The sequence below is a fragment of the Chelmon rostratus genome, chromosome 20 (assembly GCF_017976325.1).
Source record: "Chelmon rostratus isolate fCheRos1 chromosome 20, fCheRos1.pri, whole genome shotgun sequence".
NCBI classification, from domain to species: domain Eukaryota; kingdom Metazoa; phylum Chordata; class Actinopteri; order Chaetodontiformes; family Chaetodontidae; genus Chelmon; species Chelmon rostratus.
The window spans coordinates 22,906,085-22,933,132 of NC_055677.1; the positions used below are offsets into that span (position 1 = coordinate 22,906,085).

Below are 27,048 nucleotides of genomic sequence, written 5' to 3' on the forward strand. Positions count from 1 at the left end.
TCACATTGATTGGACTAATGTTCGGTGTTTTCTTACATGTGAATGACACATGAGATAGTTGGACACGGTTAGCAACGACAATGATGTGCTGTGCTCGAGTACACACCCCTTGAAGGGAGGGGATGGGATTTTTGGGTGCATACTTTCAAAATGTAGCTTACTCTTGTTTAACCAACTCTAGCTTTAAGATTATTAGACAAGATGCAACTATTTCAAGTAGGATAATGACCAATTAATTGAAATAAGATCCCAATTTACTTACAATGCATCAGAGTTATGTCAGAGTAGCTTTCCTGCTGGTTTAATATTGCGAAATCAATGGGAAAATCCAACAGCTCATGGCATGAGCATGTTCAGATTTTGACATGAGGAGGAATAAAGTTTCTTTGTCCTCACCTTAAATCTCATCTTCAGGCATACCAGCAAAAAATAAATAAATAAAAACTAACTAACTAACTAACTAACTAACTCACTAAATAAATAAATAAATAAATGTTTGGAAGCAAACCATAGTACAGTACATAATTTACACAGCATGTGATGTGAAAACTTGCAACCCATGGTGCACATACTGTACTGGATGGACTGGAAACATCTCCAGTGGCTAATGTTTGAGATTATGTATATTCAAGAAGTCAGAATTTTCAATGACTGGAAGAGTAGATGACATTCTATAGATTGTGACTAGGTAATTTTTCTAACACTATATTTCAAACAGACATTTTTGGAGGTCTAGAGGGAAAGTATTTCATATTTGTTTGTACTCATTCATATAGGAAATTAATAGTTGCAGCAACTGTTGTTCAGTCATCTAACACTGGATTTATCTTTAATTTAGGCAGCTACATCCTAATACTGCTCCTCTGTGGCTGACTGGTTATACTGTCTGTGATGTGTGATGTCAAACCTGGTAAGTCACTGGCTGCTTTGGCTGGGCTCGTCGCTCGTGTTACTAAGGTTACTTAATAAGGTTACTCAGAGAAACCAGGTTACGTAGGTAATCAGAGGACATGTTCATGTGAAACTGTAGTAACCTGGTTAGTTTGGCAAAATATAAAGAGCTCCACAGACATTACAGAGAAGAGGACTTAAGCCATGTTAAATACCAGTGTTTCCTTTCGTATTACAGTAGATATTCTGATAGAATCTGTGTATTTTTTAAGTTTGCATCAAGAACTGTGTGTGCTTGTGTGTGCAACCAACTATTGGGTCAAAGGGACAACAATTCTAGTTCATTTCTATTATGTGTGTTTGACAAATGAGATTAAACCCCTTCAGACACATGATCGCTGACAAATACAAAGGCACACACAGCCAACAGAAAAATAAACAGACGATGAAAAGTGAATGCACGGCCTGAATAGCAGTATGAGGCTTATACTATACAGATGATGTTTGTCTGTGGATCAATACACTCCAAGGCTCCTCCTGATCCTCCTGTCACTGACACCCTCCCTGTGTGAGTCTGCACTCATATCTAAAACCACCCTTAAGGCATTTATAGCCATTTCTAACACACTTCCATATTTTTCTAAATGACTGGCACCTCTTGAGTGCTGGCATTTTGTACACTGATTGTTAACTAAAGTTTGTTGTTTATGTTGAAATTGCTGGTGATACATTACCATAAAGGCGAATGAACTGCATTTCAAGTGAAATGTCTCGAAACTGCAGTTAAACCAACTTTTAAACAACAACTCTCTCACCCATTGATTTTGTTTCTGTCTTGTCATGCAGCCTTATGAACCAAATCAAGCAGAAAGGCTCAAAGGTTCAAAATACCTGTGGTGCCCAAATGTGAGTTGGAAGAGCCTAAGGGATCGATTGAGGTTTCACTGTGGAGACCACAGGGATTGAAAAGAGGGTCTAGTGACCGAGGTAGAATGTAAGTGTGTAAGTGGGTGTGTGTGTGTTTACAAAGAAAAGGAAGATGATCAGACAGTAGACAAGCCTGGCCTAGGGGCAGCAGTAAATAAGCAAGAGGCAATTTAACTATCTACTGTACTGCTCCTGCACAGATCTAAAGAGAATGTGAAAGGACGCAATGTGTGTGTGTGTGTGTGTGTGTGAGTGAGAGAGAGAACACAAAAAAATTGAAAGTAGGACATACCCGAGGTTGAGGTGTTTCAGCTTCTGAAGACTACTGATCTGAGTAGGCAGCTCTTCAATCTGGTTATTGAACATGTTTAGGACCTCCACATTCTTCAACTCAGAGATGTTAGCCGGCACCGCTGGAAAACACAAAGGAGAGAAATGACAACCACATCCAACACACATGCAACCACTTCTCCAAGATGTTCTTAAATTTTTATCTCCAACTAATACAACACACAGAGTGTGGTTAACACTCATCAGCAGCCCCAATTCCAGTCAACCAGCTCGTCATCATTATCTGAGGGGCCGTGGCAAACCTCAAGTAATTAATATCTCAATTAGACGATGTGTTCACAGTGACATTTGAACAGCACACATATTGCAGTTTCTCTCTTCACTTGAGTTTACAGTTTTATTCCTCTACAGTCTGCAGCCACAGAGGCAGACACAGATCACTGGGCTGGTAACAAAGAGCAGGAAGTTTATCGGATTATCAGTCTGATCAATGGAAGAAGAGAGATGGAAGCAGTGGAAGGAAGAGTAAACCTTCAGGCCCTGACCTGAATGCTGCCAGGAGAATGAGTGTGAGAGGTGAGGTCTGTGCATACTGATACTATATCAGTTGGACCTGTGTGTGTGTTTGTGTGTGTGTGTGTGTGTGTGTGTGCATGTGTGTGCATGTGTGTGCATGTGTGTGCATGTGTGTGCATGTGGGTGCGTGTGCTTGTGTGTGTGCGTGTGTGTGCGTGTGTGCGGCATCACAAAACAGATTTTTTTTTTTTTAACTCTACTTATGAGCATTTGAATTAGCATAGTGTACAAACTGTAACAATTGACGGACAGTGGGTGCCCCTCAGACGAGGACTGCCACATGAAAAGTAAAAGACGTAAAAATCTAGGTCAGTAAGTGAAGCATGCTTTCTGTACTGTTTGTTTTTAATCTATTTGTTAAATAAACATATGCCAGTATTTCAGAAAGTGACCTTTGGTGTAGAGATAGACTGTGTGCCAAGAGACTTCATAAGTTTAGGGTTATACCAGCAGCTTCCTGTGGGCACACACATGCATCAAGAGCAAAATCTCCACCCCTCATGGATAATCTTGTGTCCGAGGAGGTGATGAATTGTAGAGAAGGGGAGGAGTGAGTCCCAGGAGGGAGAAACAGAGAGGAGTGAAGGAGGAAAGTGATAATTCTTAAGTAAAAGTGACTTCTTCTTTCCATTTTTGTCCTTGGCAAGGCAAATCTGTTATGAATAAATTAAACTGTGGAAGTACAACTACACTGCAAAATCCTAAGTCAAAATAAACTAACCACAAATTAGCATCTTTTATCAAGGCAATTAGCACTTTGACACATGACTTTTGTAAGCAATGGCAAATGACTGAAAGAGTTCCACCAAGGCAGATTAATTTAGACCTAGGGCTCAGGTCCATCGGTGACCTAATGAATTACTGTCAAAATATTATAATTATGTCTATATACTTAGATGCAGAGAGTAGGATTTCTAGGGCACAAGTTTTACGCGGAAAGTTTTGACACTGCAGCAGTTGTTGTAAGCCCAGCTAAGCCCACTATCGGCTGTAGCGTGATAGTGGTCTTACCCCAGTTAGCCAGGTTAGTCAAGCTCATGCAGTGCTGCTGCCATCTGAATGTCAAACAAAAATGAGAGACCAGAGCACAAAATGCATTGCGCTTTATTTTCCTCCCGATTCCAATGGAAGTAATTTAGTACAATGATGAAAACAAAGAGTTGATTAATCAAACAACAGAAAATGAATCATCAACAGTAACAATAATTACTTCATTTTTTAGAATTATTTTGCATGTAAGGCTGTTGGTCAGACAAGATAAGTCAATAGAAGACATCACCCTGGGCTCTGGGAAACTGTGGCAGACATTTTAAACAAATTTTACAAACATTTTACAGAATAAAAGATGAATCGTTTTGTCAAAGAACAATAACAATTCAAACTTAATAAAAATAAAGATAAAATAAAGACTTAATAAACTTAATAACATTTTAAACTGAGTGTGTTCAAGTACAATTTTATATTTTGTATGAGAATTAATCTGCATATTAGGATTTTGTCCAATACAGAGGAATACAGTGGTACTGTGTCTGTTTTAGTATTAGGTGCCAGTGTATCAGCAGACTGCAGAAGGACACGTGTGACAGCCGGTGTAGCCGGAGTGCAATGGGTCACATTTAACAAAGCTCATCACTTTGCATTGTCCTGTCAAAAAATGGAATAAAAGGGACACAGCAGTCCTGCAGGCCAGGCCACAGTGCCAAGCGCTTACAGTACAACAGTCAACAGTTAGATTGTCAGTTGTGTTTGAGAGTCAGTGAAGAGCTGCTGGTTTTAAAAGGTCCCGCTAGTTCATGAAGTATGTCAGAAATCAATTTCATTTAACTGGCCTCTCTCTCTGTGGGCCACAGACCAGAGCTAAATCAATGGACTCCGCAACCTCCGATACAGATGGACAAACCAATAGTATTTATAAGGTCTTCCGTACAATATATGATATCGATTTCCATATGGGCTCCTTGGCCCTGTTGTGATTTACTGTGACCTGGGGAGCTGCTTGATTATTAGTTTGTAGGTTTATGTATTGGGGAAGAAAAACCCTGCAGCCCTGCATGAAGCTAATGACACGACAGGCGACGTTTAGTATTGGTGTGAAATGGTCACCTGTCACTGAATGACCACAGTTAGCATTGGACAGCAGCCAGCAGAATCTCTCTTTCTTTCCCCTCTAATGGAGGGTTTCCCAAATGTCATGACTACCTTCAAACAGCAGCAACATCACCTCCATCCTGTCTGACACAGTGCAGCTGTATTTGTAGGATCCTGAAATGACACTGGATACGACGGAGGAGAGAAAGAAATACAAAAAGTACAGTGATATTTCCTGCTACTTTCAAAGACTGCTGGCAGGGTGGGACTTTACAAAGCTTTACTGCAAAGAGTTACTGAGCATACCTTGAGAATGCCTACAGGAGAGTAACTACATGAATTATGTTGTCCCAATTTCTGTCTGATCTGGGCTATAAATAACCTAGTAAAGTGAGAAGAGTGTAATCTTTTCATCTCCTGCAGCAGATTAGAAAACACACCAGAAGGTAAACATGTCAATGAATTTGCAGGCACTGAGGAAAAGGTGCATCTCTAAAGGTTTATCTGATTAAAATAAAATGTAAAATCACTGGACATTAAGTCTAATACCAATGTGAATTACAAACTATTACAAACCCATCCAAATATTTTATAACTGTGAAAATAGTTAAACTTTCATACCGTCCATTCAAAATATCTAACAAGTGAAAACAGATTAAACTGACCAAAAACCAAGTGAAATGGTGTTACCTAATAAGCAGACTTTTATTGCTTGAATTGACAAAAGACAGACTGAAGACAGAAGTCACGGTGGAGAGTAGAGAGAAAAATTGGTTTAACACTTTGCACTTAACCTACTGTATCAGTTTCAATGGTTAAAATTCCCTAAATTCATTGATGGTAGGTTCAAACCTCACCATGAGCTCTGCTTTCCCAGATAATAACGGAAGCAGAAGATGAAATACAAGACACAAAATAAGACTAAAAATAACATATTCCCAGTATTATAGCATTATAACAACATAATCTCTATCTTTTTATGACCATTCATGATAAAGTCAAATGGCCCAGAAATTATATTACAAGAAAAACTTGATTTGGTTATTCAGTTATTTAACTAGTGTTTCATAACACAGTTCACACAGCTTAATGTGAGTGTGTTGATGGGTCTGTGGTGACATCTGCTGGCGCAAAACACCATTACATTATTTCAGTCCAATTGGTGGCTATCTAATATATCCACTCAATACAAAGATAGTTCCTGTTCCACAGAAATACTAAAACTGACAATAGCACATAAGCCATAGTTGCAACATAAGCAAACTGTGACTGTATAGTTAAACGCTGTGAGTATCAAGATATCACTGCAGCAATCACAAATTATAAATCAAACCAAACTAAGTAATACCAAAATCACTGCTTCTGCTCTCTCTGCCTGCCTGAATATGGCTGACTATTACTATGACAAAACTATTCTCAAAGGAACATAATAATTGTGCATAACATAATTGGAGGACACATACCCATAGCAATTAGAAATATGAAATATGCCCTGACAGCACACTGTAGAAGAGGTATATAACCTAATATGTTGTTTTACTTATGCTGTTTTTGGCTTTTCTGTTCCCTCACTAAGTCCCTGCATTTCTGTATTTCATTTAAATAAATGTCTGTTAAGTCACCATCACCAAATGAGGTAAAAGAATGGTGACTGAGCCTGATGAAAGCCCTTGCATTCCAGTATTATGAACTGGGCGTCACTGGCAATGTTCCTGCACAAAATGCTATTAAGTCACTGCTAATACAAACAGACTATTTCCTACTACTGCATCACACTTAAGCACTTAATTGTGAGGAGTGATACCACTATAAAGGCAACACTCATGAGACGGTGCAAGATCCATGATGCTGTCAAAACACTTGCCACCCAGGTGATCTCTGTCACTGCCAACAACAAACCCATGAAATAAACCATTCTGAACTTCCAAGCATGCAGCATGAGGGACAATATACATTTCACCGGCATTCCCCAATAAACCACAGACAAGCCAGAAAATCAATCAAGAAGTTCATGACCAAACAGCTTAAAACTCAAAAAAACATCAAATTTCACTGTGGACACTGTCAGGGACACAAGAACACTAAAAACCAACCACAGCCAATCATGGCCAAATATGAATACTACAAACAAAAAGAACAATTTCAACGAGAAAGCAGGCAGCCAAAGGAACAAGACTCAATGACCAGGACCCCTGAGAAATCATGTAACGACGTAAACAGTCACTCCCCATCTAAAATGCAATGATGAAAGACGGAAAAAAGCCATAATCTCATACATATAGATGGACAGTTGTACTGTGACAAGGACATACCCCCTGGCTTTTCTTTATTATCTATTTATCTTATAACTCTCATAAAATTCCCCACCCCTGATTTAAAATAAGGGTCTTCATGATGATGATGATGACATTATTTAGCAATTCATTTCGAAGGCCAACAGTTACATATCATCATGTGTGGCAAATATGGTGACTTCAAATTTACATCTTTCACAGAGAAAACTGAACTTTTCTGAAATTGCATCTAAGCTAGGTCCTTAAAAGAGCCCCCAGGTCGACAGCCCTGACTGGACTCATGGTGGAACAGGGCCATTGGTGATGAACCAAACCCAGTTTATTCATTTACAGCCTGCCTGTTTTGATTCTGCATGCTGTTTTTGTCAAGGAATCTGGCCCTCTACCTAATATGAGCCTGACACCCATCCTTTAATGAACAGAGGATAGAGGGAACAGCTTACCTGTGAGCTTGTTGTGGCTAAGGACCAGCTGAGTGATGTTAGACAAGGTGACTGAAACGACATGGAACATCAAGTCAATACAACAGTGCAACTCACTCAGCAGTTTGTTTATTCATGCATCTTACCGGTACATAAAAACAGGACCGCAAATAATAATACACTAGCAGTGAACTGATTCTTTTTTTTTATGTAATGTAAAAACTGTAATATGTCTAAAGTAAAAGCAGGATTCCCTATGTTTGTAATAAGAAAAACATTACAATAGCAACAAATATATATATATATATATATATATATATATATAGAGAGAGAGAGAGAGAGAGAGAGAGATATCTATATACAGTATGAGAGAGAGAGTCAAAGTATTCTTCATGTAATAAAGTAAAAAAGTAGCATGTCAAAAAATGGCAGTTATTTTATCTACTCTTATGTAACCAAAAACATATTAAAATTTTGACAAATGTCATTATCTACGTTATCTAAATAGCAAATTGGAGGCATGATTATTATTGTACATTTGGCTCATAAAGCTGAGCCAGTTAATCAGAGGAATGGAATGGAAATAATGGCATTCCAATGACTTTATTTAATTGTTCCTTCAAGGGAAATGTTTTCTCAGCAGTCATTGAAATACATTGCATGCATAAAACAGATATAAAAGAGATAACATCATAAGAGCCCAAAAATTTAACACAAAAGAAGCACATGCGTGAGCACACGCGCACACACACACACAGGAGTTTTTCTGGGTTTTTTAAATTTGCTGCTTGTCATTCTTGGCAGCTTAAACCTTTGTTTCAAGGGCCAAAGCTGGAACCTTTCCTTTACAGGAGAAATCTGACAATTCAAAACTCACCTGGCTGAGCTGAGCAGTTTCAAAACATGTTGTAATATCTGCCCATTTGTTCTATTCTGGGAGATTACAGGAAAATAGACTGTTGATTTAATAAATCCCTTGTGAAATAATACCATGTTCCCTGTACATTTAAACATCTCTCCTGGGGTGCTGTTTTGCTGTTCCCTGTTTTGCTGGTTCTCAATAACACTACATTAATAGGGACATTTGTAAGTGTAAAAAATGCATTTCTTTTAACAAACTTTTGGAGAACGAAAAGGAACCCTTCATTACGGCATTTTCCTGGTCCAAGCTCTGCCTTGTGGTAGGATCCACAGAGCACTATGTCCCAAAACAACCAGATATGAAGCCACAGGTCTTTTTTCACTAGCCATTGGTCTTTATTTACTGCCTAAATATTTCACACATACATTTGCCAACTTCTCAACTTTCTAGATTCACAAGACAACAAATCTAGTGAGTTATTTAAACCATCTGAGGAAGTCAGACATATACCCTATACCCTCTATTATCTTGTAATTTATTCCCCTGCATGTTGCTCAGAGCACTCTCACTCAGAGGCTCATGAGGCAGCTCTACTGTGTTTGTTGCTCCCTCTCGTCTTGCATCATGCACACAGGTAGGAGTGAAAGTGAGTTACTATGGTTACAGGGATGCTCTGAGTCTCTGCCGCTCTTTCTCGTGACAACACAGCAGGAGATCAGAGAGGCAGACAACACAGAGGAAGAACATGGTTCAGTGATAAGAATCATTGTTGCAACTGATTTAGAAGCAAGAAGGGGGCCCTAGTCATCACTGAAGTTTGCTTTGCATTTTGCTGCCAATTTGCCAATGTCTCAAAAATGTGTCTACTATTAATGCAGTGTTGAGACCATGTTAAGACTTAAAAGAGAATCATGGATACTTTTTAAAAAAATACAAAAATGACACACGCACACACACACACACACGAAAGGCAGAATTAAGGCTATTCCAACATTTTTTGCACTCCAGTGCACTCTAGCACTACTTAGGCTATATGGATGATACACAGCTGCATTTAGTCCACACTAACTTCGACTTGCATTCATTTATCGTATGTTTTTTGTCTAATTTTTCATTACACATACATATAGCCTGTATTTTCAAACATACCATATAGCTCATATTTGCTGGCTGTATGAAAAATTCAGCACAGAGCCTTAATGCACTGGGAGCAGGCCCAGACTCGCCTTGGGAGAACAGGGAGAATTTCCAGTGGCTTGGCAAGCTGATTAAGCCTGGAGTGTCAGGTCAATGTTAAAAATGGCAAATGAAATGGGTAAATCAAACAGAAAACACAGGACCGCTAGAGTCCCTCGGAACTGTAGATCAATCAAGCAGAACAGTAGTGGAGGGCATAACAACTCACTGAAACACATGATGTCGCACAACACACAACGTACAGCAAGCGCACTTACCCACATACTCACACAGCTAACCTATAATGGAAGAGCCTCAGGGATGATCATTATACACTGTGGAAGTCCAAAAAAGAGAGAGCCTACGGACATGACAGCTTTCAGTGCATGTATTGGATATCTACAGTGATGGCTGTGAGAGCTGAATGGGAGCGCATGAAAAGGAGAAGAGTGTGGGAAGAAAGTCACAGCATGGCTACCTTCAGCACGTCATATCACAACTACCTTTCCCGAGTTGTTTCTATGTTTCAAAACCTTAATCATTCTGTGTAGGAAAGCAGGAGATGTGTATGTGCATGGACATGATGGAAGATGACCTTGATGCTCTTTTCTGTCAGATGGCGGTATCTCCAGTTACTCAGCTACCAAAGCCTTGTGATGATAAAGGTTAGTCTCTGAAAGTACGGTCAGAGCTCTGAGGAAATGCCACATGCAAAACAAATGTGCACAAAAATGATATACACAAAAAAAAAATAACGAGAGTTAACGAGAGTTGTGCTGTAAATGGAGTGAATGTGGAGATTTACATTAGATTCCCGGCCTGAATTATTACCCCAGTCTGGTTATTAAAAACCTTGCATGTTAAAAAAAGTCTACTTGAAAAACAAACCGAAGCTTTTTTTTAACACCACAGATGAAGTGTGCTGCGGTGACAACATTTTCAGCAAGCCATATCACTTTAACTTCCTGCTCTCTTATAGAGCAGGCACTTTTCTTGGATTTCTTGGAAAGTACTTCTCTATCCTATGGATATGGACTCCTCAACTTCAACGCAGACACTCGTTTATTCGAGGAACTTTCTTGTAAATTTCTCTTTGGAGATTAATAAAGTATCTATCCATCTATCTTTTCCTGCGTGCTCTCTGCTTTGCTTACATTCTTTTGCTCATATCCCTGTTTTGTTTTGTTTTTTGGCAAAAGTTTCGGAAAGTGGATCCTGGATACTTACAAATAACCGGGACTTAGATTAAGTAAGAAACAGGGGGCTACCACCATAATTGTATCACTTTTATTGTTGCTTAGTACTGTGGGAGCATGACCTAATCAGGACAGAGAGAATATGGTAAAATGAGATCAGACAGGCAAAGACAGCTACAGGAGGAAGCTGGGGAGGTGCCTTCAGGGGAACGGTAGGGAGGTTTGGAGAGGCCTGATAACTCTCTGGCCACAGCAGTTACAGAGACAGGCCAGTAGCCTTCCCACCTGATGAAGACCACGGAGAAGATTATACTGAACCACCTCCATCACCTGGTGAGCAGCAAGCTGGACCACTGACAGTTCGCATAATGACCAGACATTGGTGTAGAAGACGCAGTGATCTACCTGCTTCACCGATCTCTTTCTCACTTGGAGAAAACTGGGAGCACTGTGAGCGTCATGTTTTTTGACTTCTCCAGTTATTTCAACACAATCCAAACATCACTGCTCAGGGGGAAGCTGGAAGGAGCTGGAGTGGACTGCCACCTGGCTGTGTGGAACATCAACTACCTCACTACCTGTGTGTCTGATGTAGTAGTTTGCAGCGCAGGGGCTCTGCAGGGTATAATCCTCTGTCCTTACCTCTTCACCCTTCAGATTTCACAGACAACACTGACAGCTGTCACATGCAGAAGTTTTCTGGCTATACAGCCATCATTGGACATGTATCACAGGGTAACAAAATGGAATACAGGGAAGTGATCACTAGTTTTGTCAAATGGTGTGAACTGAACCACCTGAACATAAAGGCCAGCAAGACGAAGGAAACAGTGATAGATTTTCATAGGAAGGTGCCACAAACAACACAGATGTTCTGTACAAGTTGTCTCCATCTCCTGAGAAGACTGAGGTCCTTTGGAGTATGTACGACACTTTCTATGACTCTGTGGTTGCATCTGCAATCATATGCAGTGGTCTGCTGGGGCTGTGGAAGCTCTGAGAGGGACAGAAAGAGACTGAATCAACTGGTCAGGAGAGCTGGCTCTGTCCTGGACTCCCCTCTGGACACCATCGAGGAGGTGGGTGAGAGGAGGATATTAGCCAAGCTGACATCAATCATAGACAACCCCTCTCCCCCCTACATGAGACAGTGGGGGCCCTGAGCTGCTCCGTAAGAAACAGACTACTGCATCCATTGTGTAAGAAGAAACGCTATTGCAGGTCCTTCATTCCAACAGCTGAGAGACTACTACTCCAGAAATACTAAACATAGCTCTGTGCTGATGTTGTTTCACATCACAACATCACAAACCTACTATTTGCACTACTGCTATTTATGTTACAATTTTCTCAAATCCATTACATATACATAAATATCTTGTGCAATATTACATATTTTTACTGTTATATACTTTTCTACTGTCTTATAGTTAAAAACACTGTATTTATTCCCCATATCTGACTTAAATAAAATTCAATACGGCTTATCAGCATGGTAACATTTTGGACTTGGTAATAACAACAGGGTTAAACATTGGCAATCTTTCAGTATTAGAATTACCGATTTCCGAACATTACTGTGTGCTTTTGATGCCAACCTATTCTTAACAAAGACTAAAAGGGTGACTGACAGAATCTCCACATGGTGAAGCAATAACAGTGAGATTAAGATACTCTGTTGAACAGGTGAAAGAAATTGGAGCACCTCAAGTGTTGACCCTGTACCAACAGCATTTTTAAAGCAGGTGTTTGACAGTGTTTCAAGCCATGTCCTGAAGATTATAAATACATCTGCTGTAAAACCATCACTGAAGAAACCCCACCAAGACAGACTCAATACTACAGGCTGATATCAAACCTTCCATTCATCAGTAAGACACTGGAAAAAATAGCTTAAAGATAAGATAAAGTAAGATCAACTTTATTAACCCCCATCTGGGGAATTTCAAAGCAAATTAACTCCTTTGTGTTAAAAAAAAAAACAAAAAAAAACGACATTCTGGAGCAATGTCAGTCAGGCTTGAAGTTAAATGAGGACAAACCTGAAAACCTACTATTCATCCCGAAAAACAAAAAGAGAAATACTGTTTCATAATCTAGGGAAATGAACCCCTTGGATTAAATCTGAGGTTACAAGTCTTGGTGTTATCCTAGATTCAGATCTAAGACTCAAGTCTTACATCAATAAGGTGATAAAAACTATATTTTTTCACCTTAGAAACATAAATGATATACAACCATTTGTAAATCAAAAGAAAATTATTGCAAGACGACTCAATTACTGTAACACACTATTTACTGGCCTCACTGAGAGAATTCAGCTCATTTTAAAACTCTGCAGCTCAGCAGAAGCTGAAAGTTTTGCCTCACCTTTATGTACTGCTGCACCTCTTTGAAATTGTTGTATTTTACTTGATTTTAGTATTCTATGTACTCTATTTTGAACTTTATTGTATTACTGTTATCCAGTGGTTTTATTCTCCATCTCATTTTTACACTATGTTCTGTGATTGCTTTGTTGTTAAGCACTTTGAGTTGCATTTCTTGTATGAAAGGTGCTGAACAAATAAAGTTCATTATTATGACTATTACTCTTATAACATTTCCGTTTGTATCATCTGAAACGCATGTGCTGATTCCTCAAGCAAAACTAGCGCATAATGGCGGTTGTAGCTTTAAGCTTTAATACATTTTCGCAGTGAAATTGAAGTCTTTCTCTTACACAGTCCTGGGATGTCCAGCATGTTCGAAATGCCCCTGTCGCACATCTCCACTTCTGGGAGGTTCTTGTCCCGACTTTCCTCCACTATCTTCTTCAAAGACTTAGACATGACTCTGAAAACAGCGATCCAAAAAAGTACATCGTGCAGTTAGAAAGTGGGAATTCGTAAATACGTTGTAACGTTAAATGAAAGCCGCAACCGCACAGCAACCACAAAAAACACGTCGCCTACAAGGAAGTGAATAGAGTTAACGCAGTGATCAGGACTGAAGAAGCTTACCGTTTTAAAAAGAGGAATGATTAGGATAAATATATTAGTTTTTTGATTCCTGATAGAGACTTCTCTTCAAGATCACACCCTACCGGAAGTTTATGTGAAAGCTACTATTCCATAATAGGATACTTCCGGTTCCTAGATGTGTTCAGCCACGCCTCCGGGTCGGCTCTTGGTCCGCTGTCTTGCAGGTCCTCCAAAACGGATGGCAGTTGTCACTTACACATACATTAAAAATGTTGAAGTTGTTTAATAGGCCACTGTAATAATGTTGCGAATGAGTAGCCTCACCACGAAGAAAATAACACTACTGAAGAAACAAGACATACAGCGATAAATTGCTTCGTTAGAGCACTCCTCTTTTCAGATGGATTGTTATTTTTCTGTTTGTCCACCTGCTGGAAACTGGTTTCTCATGAAATTTATCCATAAACTATAGTTTAAAATATTTTTGCAAAATATCTTTCTGTAAAAGTAATGTACGTGGGCCAATGTATACAAACAAATGTGACTTTTATTGTGGCAACATTTCACGTTCAGAAAAGTGAAGTCATAAATTAAATAAAAATGTTTTGTTATAGTTTTGCTGTGTAAATGTAGGAATGTATATATATATATATATATATATATATATATATATATATATATATATATATATATATATATATATATATATATATATATATATATATATATACGAATGTATATATGTATATATACATATATACGTATATATATACATATATATGTGTATATATAAATGAATGTATATATGTATATATGTATATATATGCATATACACATATATACATATATGTATATATATACACATATATATGTATATATATACGTATATATATATGTATGTGTGTGTGTATATATATATATATATATATATATATATATATATATATATATATATATACCAGAACTAAAATATACTAGCAGCTGGATATATACTAAAATGTATATACTGAGAGTCGCACCATGGGTGTACTTGTTAAGTAAATGTTAAGTACACAGAAGGTACAGGTGGAGGTGGAGGTGAAGGTGTAAAAGTGCAGTGTGCACAGTTCTCACAGTCTCTCACTCCAGTGAGGGGCTGCTGGGGGTGATAGCTCTGACAGCTCTGGGGAAGAAGCTGTCTCTCAGTCTGTTAGTGGTGGTGCAGATGTTCCTGTACCGCTTTCCTGATGGAAGATAATATTTTGCTTTCTAAAGACGACTGGACTAGACAAGCAGCTCTAAGGGCATACTACAGCAAGTCTCCTTAATATGGATAGAGATGGAATAAAACCTGAAGGTGGCAGTAATGCAACATCGTGGATGCCATCTGCCGTAAGACGTCAAAGAAGAAGAAGATGTTGAAGCTCAGCAGTACCAGAGGAAGAAGTGTGCAATGACGAGTTTGCGGGTGCTCGAGCTTTACAGTGGGATAGGAGGGATGCATTATGCTGTTAAGGGTAAGCTTATCGTTGTTAGACACTAATTTTATCTTGATTTATTTAATCGGAAGTGCTTAATCATGCCAGTTGAATATATATTCTCTATATATCTGCCACGTTGACCTTCTCTTGAGCGGGTTATTGTGCGCAAAACTCCATTCAGAAGTCAAAAAGGCAATTTCCGTCTTGCGGCGAACATTGAATAAGTGTTACTAAATTTGTCCGACTTGATCTGGAAAATTAGCGATAACTGCGTGGGACACGGAAGTCTCGTGCGGAAGAGCTACGCGTAGTTATGGCGGCTAATGCTATGCTCACTCTGCATTCAGTTACAACTCTGTGTAACTGTGTGCACGCGCGTGTGTGCGCGCATGGCCAAAATCATGAAAACAACTGAAAGCGCCTAAACAAAACTACAGCTTTCTCTCTTGCACAGCCACATTAAGATTGGAATCAGAGTGTCGCTTTCTGCTTCCAGTGCCTGTACATAAATTATTCTAATTTTACATTGATGATGTAAAATGAATGTAATGATCAGCTTGTCGTCTGATCTGCTTCTCAGTCGTATCTTTTCCCTAATTTCATTACTGCAGCTGCAAGAGTTGAAAAAGAAAAAAAAAACTCTAAATCTAAATGTGTAGAGATCACAGGTTGAATGAAAATTTACCAAGGTTTGAATAACTTGTGCATCCCACCTTTCCAGCTTCTGCACTCCCAACTATACTGTAACCTAGACTGCTCAGACTTATCTGTGTCAAATATCTTCTGCCAAAAATCTACACCATGCCTCCCCAAAATCTGGACTGAATGGCAAGTCAAAAATTGTTATGTAATACGTAATTCACAGACGTTGGTCATTCCACATACTGACCACCACTTTCTTTCTTTTAGAAGTTACAAAATAATCTGTCATTACTATATTATTTATATGAGAAGTTTTGTATTGATCAATAAATTGTTAGTGATGTTGATTATACAGTGTAGCTGAAGATCTGAAGCTGAAGATGAAGAAGGTCACAGTGATCCTGTCCTCAGATGAATGTGGTTTTAATGTCGCTTATTGCCATATCGTTGAAATTGTTGTTATGCCAACATTAACTGCTGATCAGAGTGTTGTGTCTGAATCTGTCTCCTTTTCTCTCGGACACAATAACTAGTGCAAATATAGTTTGTAGAATTTGTCAGAAATGAATATTCACTAACTGTCTGAGCCTTGTGTGCCTCAGTTTCAAGGTTCAAGATTTCTTTATTGTCATTGAGCATGACATGTCAATGAAATTTGCATTGCAACCCCCATGTTAGAAACAAGATAAATAGAAAGATTATAAAATAAAATTACGATACTAGAATAAAATAAATCATCATGCAGTAAAAATATTCCTAAATGCAATAAAATATACCAGTGAAATGTACCAACAGCAGCAGAAATATACTAAAATGTATATACTAAATGCAAATGGCTGACTATTTAGTTAAGCATGTGTGTACCTAAAAGTTAAGTACACAGAAGGTGGAGGTGCAGGTGGAGGTGAAGGTGTAAAGTGCGGCGTGCAGTGGCTCGTAGTTCTCACAGTCTCTCACTCCAGTGAGGGGCTGCTGGGGGTGATAGCTCTGACAGCTTTGGGGAAGAAGCTGTCCCTCAGTCTGTTAGTGGTGGTGCGGATGTTCCTGTACCGCTTTCCTGATGGAAGCGGTACAAACAGTCTGTGGCCCGGATGGATGTGCTGAGGATCAGAGGGGATGATGTTGCGTTCCCTATTCTCACCACCTGAGGCCTGTTGGTGAGAAAGTCTCTGATCCAGTGGCACAGTGACGCAGGCAGACCCAATGCGTGTAGCTTCAGCGCCAGCTTGTCTGAAGTGATGGTGTTGAAAGCTGAGCTGAAGTCTACAAATAGCATCCTGACGTAGGTGTTGGGCTGCTGCAGGTGTGCAGGGTGATGGAGACAGCATCCTCTGTGGACCGATTCCCTCTGTAGGCGAACTGAAGGCTGTCTAGGTCCGAGGGGATGAAGCCTCTGATGTACCTGAGAATAATCCGCTCAAAGCACTTCATGATTACCGGGGGTCAGCCCCTGCACTAGACGCTAGTGGCTTAGATGAGGAATTAGATATACAGTAACCTGTTTTCTGGGTGCACCTGTAAAGTAACCTACACAAAGGGAGACGATCACATTTTGTCACTGTCTGTACAGCCCTGCAATGTACTAAATATTCAAAATCCGGACTTGTAACCTCACTTCCTTTTTTATTATTTTTTTTTGTGTCTGAGCCTTTTCAGTGCTGCAAGCACTGAAACTATTTTTAGTTTAATTACATCAATTTTTACCATTGAACAAACATTCCCTTTGCCATTAATGCTTAGTTTAACATCACCTTCTTTACATCATGTACATGAATGTGTGTTGCAGCAACTATAAGAACAGACACATCTTAAACTTTGCTGATGATTCTGTAATTGTCAGCCTTCTTGAAAGGGAGACACATGACCATGGGCTGGTGGTGGAGCAGGACAAGTTTCTTTCAGCAAGCTATTGTTATAGCCATTTTGTTGTCATTAATTTCCATAAAGTTGCTAAACTCGTCTTAAATTGTGCTTTCTGTGCTCACGCTTTATGGGCCCCCTTGACTGATGGATGGAGGTTTATGTCTGGGGGTAGCAAGACCTCAATTCTGAGAATTTGCTGAACAAACTTTACAGCAAAGTTGTGCTGTTTCTCCTTGGTTCTGAGGATTAAAATATTGTACCTACTCCACCTACACCACCACCACTTCACTGATTTTGAATTTGTGTGTCTATATCGTTTTGGTATATTACTTAACCATGTTCTGTCTTAATATCTTTCTTGCCATTGCTCTCCTTTTTGTTTTCACAGTATTTTAAGGTCAAGACTTTAAGGTCATGTATCTCATTGGTAATTGTATCCAGCCCTGAACGCATTGTAACTGTTAATGGAATGCTGTTGCTGCCTCTTCCCTCTTCCAAGCTGTCTTCTTTTCGCTTTTTAAAACATCTTGTTTTGTTTGGTGCTGTTATGAGTAACAGGCAGGTGGCATTAGCTCGCTACCTAACCTGTTCACACAGCCTTTTAATCTGCCTCACCATGAGGGGTTTGCTGCATGCAGCGGCACAGCTAAATCAAGAAAATCTTCATCTGTACCTTGTAACATGTTTTTTCTCCATCAGAGAGCGGCATACCTGGCCAGATAGTGGCTGCCATAGACATAAACACCACAGCTAATCAAATCTACAGGCACAATTTCCCCGACACCCCCCTCTGGAACAAGACCATTGAGGTGAGTGACGGCAGAAGGTTTAGGCATGACTGCAACCATCTGAACAAAACAGTTAATCCAACAAGTTATTTAAAAAGTGTTCAGTTTGTCTGTTGCTCTGCGACTGGCAACCTTTTTAGGGTGTTGCACTGCCTTTATGCCAAGCCTCTCTAGCATTCATATGGGACACAGATGACCAACAGAATTAAGAACACTCATGTATCGGTTAATTTTTTCATCTTATCAGATTCAAACCGAGGTTCTGGGGCTGATTTTTAACTCTGCTATGTTATTACTTTTTAAAACATTTTCTGTCTCTCTCTCTCTCTCTCTTTTCTTTTTTTTTTTAGGGCATTACACTAGATGACTTCAATAAATTATCTTTTGACATGATTTTGATGAGCCCTCCTTGCCAGCCTTTCACTAGGTATGTCTTATTTTATTTTAGAGATGTAATGTGATTCATTGTCAGAGCTTGACTAAGGATTGGTTGAGGCATCTCAAAGGCATTCATTTGGCAGAAAACCCAAAGTATGTTATATAAGTCAGTGTTCCGTGGAACATGTTTATTAAGTACATTTAAATACGGCAGCAACAGACACACATACCAACGACAGGCAGCAGAAGAGGTTTCTTGTCACAACTAAAGCAGCTGAGCTTGTGTTGCAGTATGATGCGTGGAGATAATGTTCAGTCTGGCTAATTGAGACGAAACAAAAAGCAACGTCAGAAAACGGTTCCCACATCCAAGCTACTACTGTGGTTATTTAATTGGCTTCAAATGATCACTGTTCATACAGTTTCTCTTTACTGTCCCAATATTAAATACTTCATGATTGCTCCAGCGTGAGGGTCTGCAATAGACACTATTAGCCACATTAGCCAGCTGCTTTCCTCTGGCTGAGACTCCACAATTCGTGCTCCACACTCCACCCTGGTAGCACAAAGGGCCTACAACTTGCACTTTGCTGTACAGCCTTGTGTTGTATAATGATAAATAAATGAACATTGTACCCTGATTCTTGTGCCCTGTAATTAACCTCACACTTCATAAGATGCATTTGTGATACTTGACCTGAGTCCACAATATAGCTCTCCCTTTTTCTGTATTTACTCATAGTACTTTGCACCTCACCTGTATTCCTGTCTTTGTTTGATCATCATAGTAACTTTTTTTCTGAATCATCATTCTTAATCATATTTAATGTCTTTTTCACTGAAAATGTCTTTCTGTGCAGGATAGGACTTCAAGGTGACATTGCTGACCTCAGAACCAAGAGCTTTCTCTACATCCTTGATCTTCTGCCAAGGTTTTTAATCTCTAGATTTAGCTTTTTGTTGTCCTTTTCCATCACAATGAATAAGTATTTTTATATCTAAAGGCCATGAGTTGTACAAAATGCATAATGAAACACCTTGAGAAGGAAATCATCATCATTTTGGTGTTTGGAAAGATAGACAGTGAATTCATTGCTATTCAAAAACACCAACAGAATGGTCAGTCTTTTTTTTTTTTTTTTTTTTACATTAACAACATAGAACAAGTCTGATCTATGACTTAGTTAAACTTCTAAACACATCATATTGTTGTTTGAGGGGTCTGACAGTTGACAGCTTATCCTGTCAGTTTGGAAAGCTGACTCAAGCAGCTACAGAGCAAGAGCAAGTGAGCTGGGTCAACTTTATTGTCATCACATTGAGTACAAACACTCAGACCAAGAAGTAAAGTGCAGAGTAACATATACACTGTGTGCACAATTATAAGCAAGTTGTATTTTTATTTAAATGCTCCCGGTCAATCCAAATGTTAATAAACCTCAAACCTGAATATTTAAAAAGGTATAAGTAAGGTTTTGGTTTTCTTAGGAGAATATCTGTGTACAGAATTACTATGCAACTAAATGAAAAATGAAAATTCTCCTATCACACTTGTTAATTTTCATCTGTTAAGGTGAGAATAATAAACAAAATTCACAAACATTTTTGATATTTCCAAAAAAAAAAAAAAAAAAATCAGTGATAAGTGAAGCAGTAGCCCCAGCCACCCAGACCCTGGTCAGAGAGGTGTACTGGTTTCCTTCACTGGAAATCTCCCATTTCAAAAGGGCCCACAAGTTCTCAATAGGGTTTAGATGAGGTGAGGAAGGGGCCATGACATTATTCTTTCTCCTTTAAGGCCACACAGTGGAGTACTTGGATGCATTATCCTGCATTAAAATCATGGTCTTCCTGAAAGACGCAGACTTTTTCTTGTGCCACTGCTTGAAGAAAGTGTCTTCTCAAAACTGGCAGTGGTTTGAGAGTTGAAAAGGTCATCTTAACTGTGAAAAGGTCTAACTAGATCATCTTTAATAATACCAGCCCATACCAGTACCCCACCTCCACCTTGCTGTCGTCTGAGTCAAGGTGGAGCTCTGTGCCTGTTACTGAACCAGCCACGGGCCCATTCATTGGTCCATCAAGAGTCAGTCTCATCTCATGAGTTCATTAAACCTTTGAAAAATCTGTCTACAGATATTTCTTGGCCCAGTCTTGAAGTTTCAACTTGCGTGTCTTGTTCAGTGGTGGTCGGGTTTCAGCCTTCCTTACCTTGGCCATGTCTCTGAGCACTGAACACCTGTACTTCTGGGCACTCCAGGTAGGTTGCAGTCATGGAATATAACAGCACTGCAGGATCATGGGTTCCTGGTAGCTTCATGTTCCTCGGGATCCTGTTGACTTTTTGCAACAAAGCGTTTAATGGTTCTGTGATCACGCCCCAATATCTTAGCAATTTTCTGAAAGACTTTTTACAATTTTTGACTTCTCAGTCAGTTAAATCCCCTTTTTGGCCCATTTTGCCTGAGGAAAACAAGCTGTCTAATAATTTTGCATACCTAGATATAGGGTGTCGATTTCCTTAGGCCACCCCGCCTTCATTACACTAATACACATCAACTGATATGCTTAAATCCAATAAGCATTCAAGTTTATACAGCTTGGAGTTGGATATTATGCATAAAAATGATGATATGGTCAAAATACTTACTGGCCTAATAATTGTGCACACGGTGTAGTGGTAATATATAGAAAAAATAGTAAGGGGTAGATATGAATACACAGTGTTTGAATATGAGATATTTACAGTATGAACAGTATTGACAATATGAATAGTGTGAAATGAATAGGCTTAGCTACATACAGTATGAAAATGTATGGCTTGTAGGAGTGTAGTGGGTTAGATATGACCTGTGGATTCCATTATACACGAGGCCCCGGGTCTGTTGTCTCTGTCATGGGCCAAGGAAGGACATGTTTGCATGGTTTCTGTCAACAAAGGCTCTCATCCTGTCTTGCTGACTTTCATATTACAATATGTGGCCAGGCTGAACAGGTTGCCCCGCTTCATTCTGCTGGAGAATGTGAAAGGCTTTGAGAGCTCCTCTGCCAGGTAATGATGGAGTCTAATAGCCTCAAATAGAAAAATGTTACTATTTCGCATTTTCTCCCATTTTTAACATTTGCATGCCTGCCTTTGAAAAGCCTTGCTGCTGTGAGACCTGAAATTAAGTTTGGCTTTGGGTGTGATGGTCTAACAAAAACACAAGATCAATGTTTTATTTTAATGGGACTTATATCTTACAAAGCCTGCACCATCTGTATCCATAATAAGATAACTCACATTGTTAACTGATTGAAAAGTGTTTCTTAAATTACCTTAAGAACTCTGCTCATGTGTAATCCCTGACTCAGGTTATGTCTTCTACTTCTCAACTATGATTTTGGTATAATTGGCTCTTAGTACCCACGGTAATGATGTTCTACATAGGTGAAAACATTTCATCTAAGATTTAATATGTCCTAATATTACTGTATAATATATATTCTCCAGGGAACATTTGGTGAAAACATTGAAGGAATGTGGATACACTTTCCAGGAGATCATGGTCTCACCCACAAGTGTAAGACAGATACACTTAAAAAAAAATTCATTAGATGCATCATACTGTGGAAGTTACATATAATAAATTATATTTGTATCACTGTCATATGCATAATCCAGGTTGGGATCCCAAATTCAAGACTGCGTTATTTCCTGATAGCGAAGATTTCAACAGGAAAGGTAAGGTTTGCTGAATCCTGATCCTGGTATCATGAAATGTATCAAAGACAGACACACAGAATTAATTAGGGGTCAACCAGTCTGACTAAAAGGAAGTGGGCTATTGAAATGTGAGTCCTTCTCTCACATTTTGTGTCGTCAGGTAGTAGTCCTAGTCAAGCAGCAGTAGAGTGTGGGGCAGAAAGCAGAGTTACTCAGCATCTGTACTGAGACAGCTTCTGTTCTTCGCATAGAATGTCAAGACTTCACTGAAGTCTCCCTCACTTGAGATACGCATTATGCACAGTGGCATGCAAAGATTTGGGTGCAAATGGGTCAAAGTGTTTCTTACTATGAATACTTAAATGAGTAGAAAATGGGCTGATCTGCAAAAGTCCTGAAATTAAAGACAAAACATCCTATTAAACATTTTAAGCAGGCTAAGTGCATTATTTTTGTGTTGTACAGTTTTAGAGGGAAAGAAAGAATCACCATGCAAACATTTGGCCACCCCAAGAGATCTGAGCTGTCAGATATCTCCAAATGTTAAGGATTCCAAATGTAAGGGTTCACTGCTGAATATGACTGAACAAATAAATGGCTCTGAATTGGTAGTAGTTTTGCTAATTTTACGTACCGTAAAATATTATGCTGGATCTTGTTCTTGTACAATAGCTAGTTAGATCTTACTGGGGAATAATCAATTGAGACTTTGTAAAGTGTAGACAGACAAGAGCTGTAGGCTCTGATACAGATTCACAATTCTGATACCTACACTCAAGGTACCATTAAGAGTGTGTATGAGACGCACTGTGCTTTCAGCTAACTCAAGTGTAAACCCAGGACTACGCTGTTATTATACTGTTTGTGGAATGACATTCCATTGGTGGCTGTGTAGGATTGTTTCTGACTTGATCCAATTTCCAATAACTCCAGAGCGTTGTAAAGACTCAACTAAAAATGTATTGAAAGAATAGATATTATCATGATCAAAATTCACAGCATGTATAACAAAGCGTACTTGCTGCCGATTAGTTTCTACTGTTATTGTCTGTTTTTACTGCCTATTTTAATGTACAGCACTTTGGAAACCTTGAGTTTATTTAAACTGTGCTTTATAAATAAAGATGGTTTGGATTGGATTGGACAAAATTTTACTCCAGTCAAAAAACTGCCACAACTTAAGTGGATGGTCTAACAGATCAGGCATGTCAGACTGATTCCATAAAGGGCCGTGTGGCTGCAGGTTTCCCTTCCAACCAAGGAGGAGCACACCAGGTTGGAATCAATTAATCAGATGATCTCAGTCTTCAGCTACTACTAAGTGATCCCTTTATGTTTATTGGTTGGCCTGGAGTGCTCCTCCTTGGTTGGAATGAAAACCTGCAGCCACACGGCCCTTTATAGAATTGGTTTGACATGCCTGCGACAGGTTAACAATTCTAAAGAGACAGACACACGGGATCGGTTGATGGATGTCAAGCCAACGGATCATATTCATTTTATGGGGAGAGCAGGAGATCCGGTAGGGTGGTGTATGATGGCAAGCTGATGGACCAATTGCTGTATCTGAATTTGCATAATCATCCTCAACTTAATGCAAATCAGTCCATCCTGCACAATGCACCAGTCTTTTGAAAATCAGATCAATCAATGAATATTATGTTACTGCATTGCAGGTTTATGGTTTATTGTCTTAACCTGCTGCCTAAATGTATTTATAATGACGAAACTGATCAGTTACATTAATGAAATACATAAATTTATTTAATCCCATGAATCACTTCATTCAAACTAAGGATATTGTTTGAGGATGTAGATAAGATAAGTTAAAACTTTATCAATCCCCAGCTAGGGAAATTTAGCAACAGAGATAGAGAAATTCAAAAAACAAAATAAAAGTTCACTATATGTATATGTGTATATATATATATACACATATACTTTCAATTTAGAATTGTTTATAAAGTATTCGTGCTGTACTTTTTTTTTTTTTTTTTTTTTTACACAAAAGGCAAAATGACAGTTCGGGTGGTGGGTAAGTCATGTAATAGGTGTGTCCCAAACAACACCAGTAACACAGACTGCTACAGCAAGCCCAGTGGGGACATCAACTAAATGGACATTTTAACTTACAGTCATTGTTCTTCTTTTTGGAGCAAAACAATTTCAATTTGTTTTTATTGACGTTAAAAGAGCCATTATTGAAGGAATGAAAAAACGTGTGCTGTTCACTGAAAAATGAAATGGAATAAATTCATTTTTAGGTATTAGATGCCTTTCCACGTCTTGCTGAGAGTGATTCCCCTGAGCAGCCCACACTCTTGCGTCCTCCCCACCCAGGTTCCTGCCAGCCAGAGGAGGAAATGCAGGGGGGTCATTTCCTGTATAAATTAGAGACACAAATGGATGCCCAGAGGAAGGAAAATCAGAACAATGATCTGTCTATCAGACAGATCCAAGACTTTTTGGAACCACAGATGGAAGTAAACATGGAACACTATCTCCTTCCTTCCAAAATACTGCTGCGATATGCTCTGCTGTTGGACATTGTTCGGCCCACATGCAGGAGGTCTGTTTGCTTTACCAAAGGGTGGGTACAGTAACTGTCATTGTCTTCACTTGTCTCACTATTAAATCTTGCAAGCAACTGCCACCGTGCATGCATGCATTCGTGCAGGTGTGTGTGTGGGTCCAGAATAGAGTTTTTAACCAACAGAGTGGGGACATTTTGTAACTTCAGTATGCAATAACTTCAGCTGCCATTACCACAGAGGACAGACCCTGCAGGCATGCCTCCGCACTGCATTTAACCTTTTCAATACTTGGCTAGCAATCGCCAAAACAACAGACCTGAGTTTATTTCTAATGGACAGAGAGCTATCAATTAGCAGGCAGTAGACAAGAGCAGCAATATAATAATGTTCTGAGAAGGCATGTTGAGTCACGGAAGCTAAAAATAATTTGTTATATGCTTCAAAGACCAAATAAAAGAAATAATTAATAGAAGTAATTAAGTCTTATTGCCACCACCTGCATTAATCAAATTCCAAAAAAGTAGCCTAGTTGTCATTTATTACCATAATTTTGAGTTCTCAACACACAGACCCAAGACCTTTGGAAGTAAAAATAGATCCTACCTAATCCAATTAGAGTATACTTTGGGTTGATCCGCTTTGGATCCAAGGTTGGGTCTACCTCTAATCTGAGTGATTTCAGTGTGAAAATGGGGTCTGATGAACTTGATAGTGTATCTCATCTCTACCGTATTTCTGTTTGTTGGTTGATCAGTGTTAAAATGATAATTTAGTATTGCTGCTATTTGACTGTGATTAATGTGTTTTATCCATAGCTATGGGCGGTATGTCGAGGGAACGGGCTCAGTACTACAATGCTGCATGGAAACAGAGGTAAGTTTTTGCTTTTTGTTGGTTTTTGGCTGTACTTGAATATCACAACCTTTTATTGCTTCAGACTCCCAGTGTCATGAATATATTTAGTATGTGGTATAATTAATCTCATTATTATTACAGTGAATGAGAATCTCCACAGACAGAAACAACAATTATGTAGATGAAACCAGCTGTATCATCAGCTGCATTGAAATAGTGACTGTGTTTGCAGAGCAGGGGGAACAGAATGCAGGTATAAGTGGCCATCTTCCTCCCTCGCTTTTTGCTTTGTGTACAAGTTGGAGGACCTTAAGATCAATTCTAAATGTTCCAGGACGAAAGTGCAGAGCAGCTAAAACTGGACTAATGTTGCCTTACCTGATTCCTGGTGAGCATCAGAACAACAGACATTTCTTATGCTAGTGTGTTGAAGGTTTCTGCTATGTGTGCTCTGCAGATGGAGAGTGTGTTTAGAGGTCTGGACCAATGCTCTGGACAGGAGAAACTCCAGAGACTGTTGAAACTGAAGCTTCGGTATTTTACTCCCAGAGAAGTTGCCAACCTCATGGGTTTCCCTCAAAGCTTCTGTAAGTGAAAAACCTCTTCTAGGCCTCTTTTTCAGATTACATACATCTTTTTTCTACCTGTGTATCTGTAGAAATGCTTGCAGCTACTCATGTTGAATTATAAAACTGTGTTTATGTTATGTTCGTCAATATCCCTTCTCAAAAACTTGATGAGTAGAGTTTAAAAATACTGTTGGATTGATGAATGCCCAAGTGTACCTTACTTTCTGAATTTTATTTTAATGTATTTTGCAGCCTTTCCAGAGCAGATCCCGACCAAGCAGCGGTACAGAGTCCTAGGAAACAGCCTCAATGTTGTGGTAGTGGCCAAACTCTTACAGCTGCTGGTTTCCTAGCTCTTGAGACACACTGGAGGTTGACACCATGTTATTTGTCACTGTAGATCATATGACAGGTGCTCTCTGCCCAATATCTCTGTTTGCTAATGTACACTCTGGTTTTTGATGGGGATGTTCACTGTGTAAGTTACTTACTTACAACCATTACATGTCTCTTGTTACACATTACATGTCTACAAGTTTTTTTTTTTAATGAGTGCAATAATAATAA

At 39.1% G+C, this 27,048-nt stretch overlaps 2 protein-coding genes across 3 annotated transcripts in view; one reads left to right on the forward strand and one right to left on the reverse strand.

Annotated features, from left to right (window-relative positions):
• Window positions 1-13,823, reverse strand: part of rsu1 (Ras suppressor protein 1) — a 57,577-nt gene extending 43,754 nt beyond the window's left edge. Inside the window, exons 1-4 of the mRNA XM_041961404.1 lie at window positions 13,726-13,823; window positions 13,446-13,558; window positions 7,511-7,561; window positions 2,111-2,231 (exon numbers count right to left, since the gene is read on the reverse strand). Coding sequence (XP_041817338.1) covers window positions 2,111-2,231; window positions 7,511-7,561; window positions 13,446-13,554 — 281 coding nt within the window. The 5' untranslated portion in view covers window positions 13,555-13,558; window positions 13,726-13,823. The remainder of the gene's footprint in view (window positions 1-2,110; window positions 2,232-7,510; window positions 7,562-13,445; window positions 13,559-13,725) is intronic.
• Window positions 13,824-15,085: 1,262 nt separating this feature from the next.
• trdmt1 (tRNA aspartic acid methyltransferase 1) lies at window positions 15,086-27,048 on the forward strand. Of its 2 annotated transcripts, none has more exons than XM_041961450.1 (11): window positions 15,086-15,182; window positions 18,351-18,460; window positions 18,790-18,866; window positions 19,678-19,749; window positions 21,804-21,869; window positions 22,311-22,380; window positions 22,482-22,541; window positions 24,788-25,092; window positions 25,873-25,930; window positions 26,370-26,499; window positions 26,734-27,048. In XM_041961450.1, the coding sequence occupies exons 1-11, from the start codon at window positions 15,119-15,121 to the stop codon at window positions 26,832-26,834; spliced, it is 1,113 nt and encodes a 370-aa protein (XP_041817384.1). In that variant the 5' UTR covers window positions 15,086-15,118; the 3' UTR covers window positions 26,835-27,048. The 2 variants fall into 2 exon arrangements, with proteins under 2 accessions (XP_041817384.1, XP_041817383.1); XM_041961449.1 differs by having other exon boundaries at window positions 24,788-25,113; window positions 26,734-27,047.

Coding starts and splice junctions, on each gene's coding strand:
- trdmt1 (XM_041961449.1), top strand. CDS start 15,119: ATGACGAGTTTGCGGGTGCTCGAGCTTTACAGTGGGATAGGAGGGATG. Junction 15,183..18,350: donor GATGCATTATGCTGTTAAGG/GTAAGCTTATCG, acceptor TTTCTCCATCAG/AGAGCGGCATACCTGGCCAG. Junction 26,500..26,733: donor GGGTTTCCCTCAAAGCTTCT/GTAAGTGAAAAA, acceptor TGTATTTTGCAG/CCTTTCCAGAGCAGATCCCG.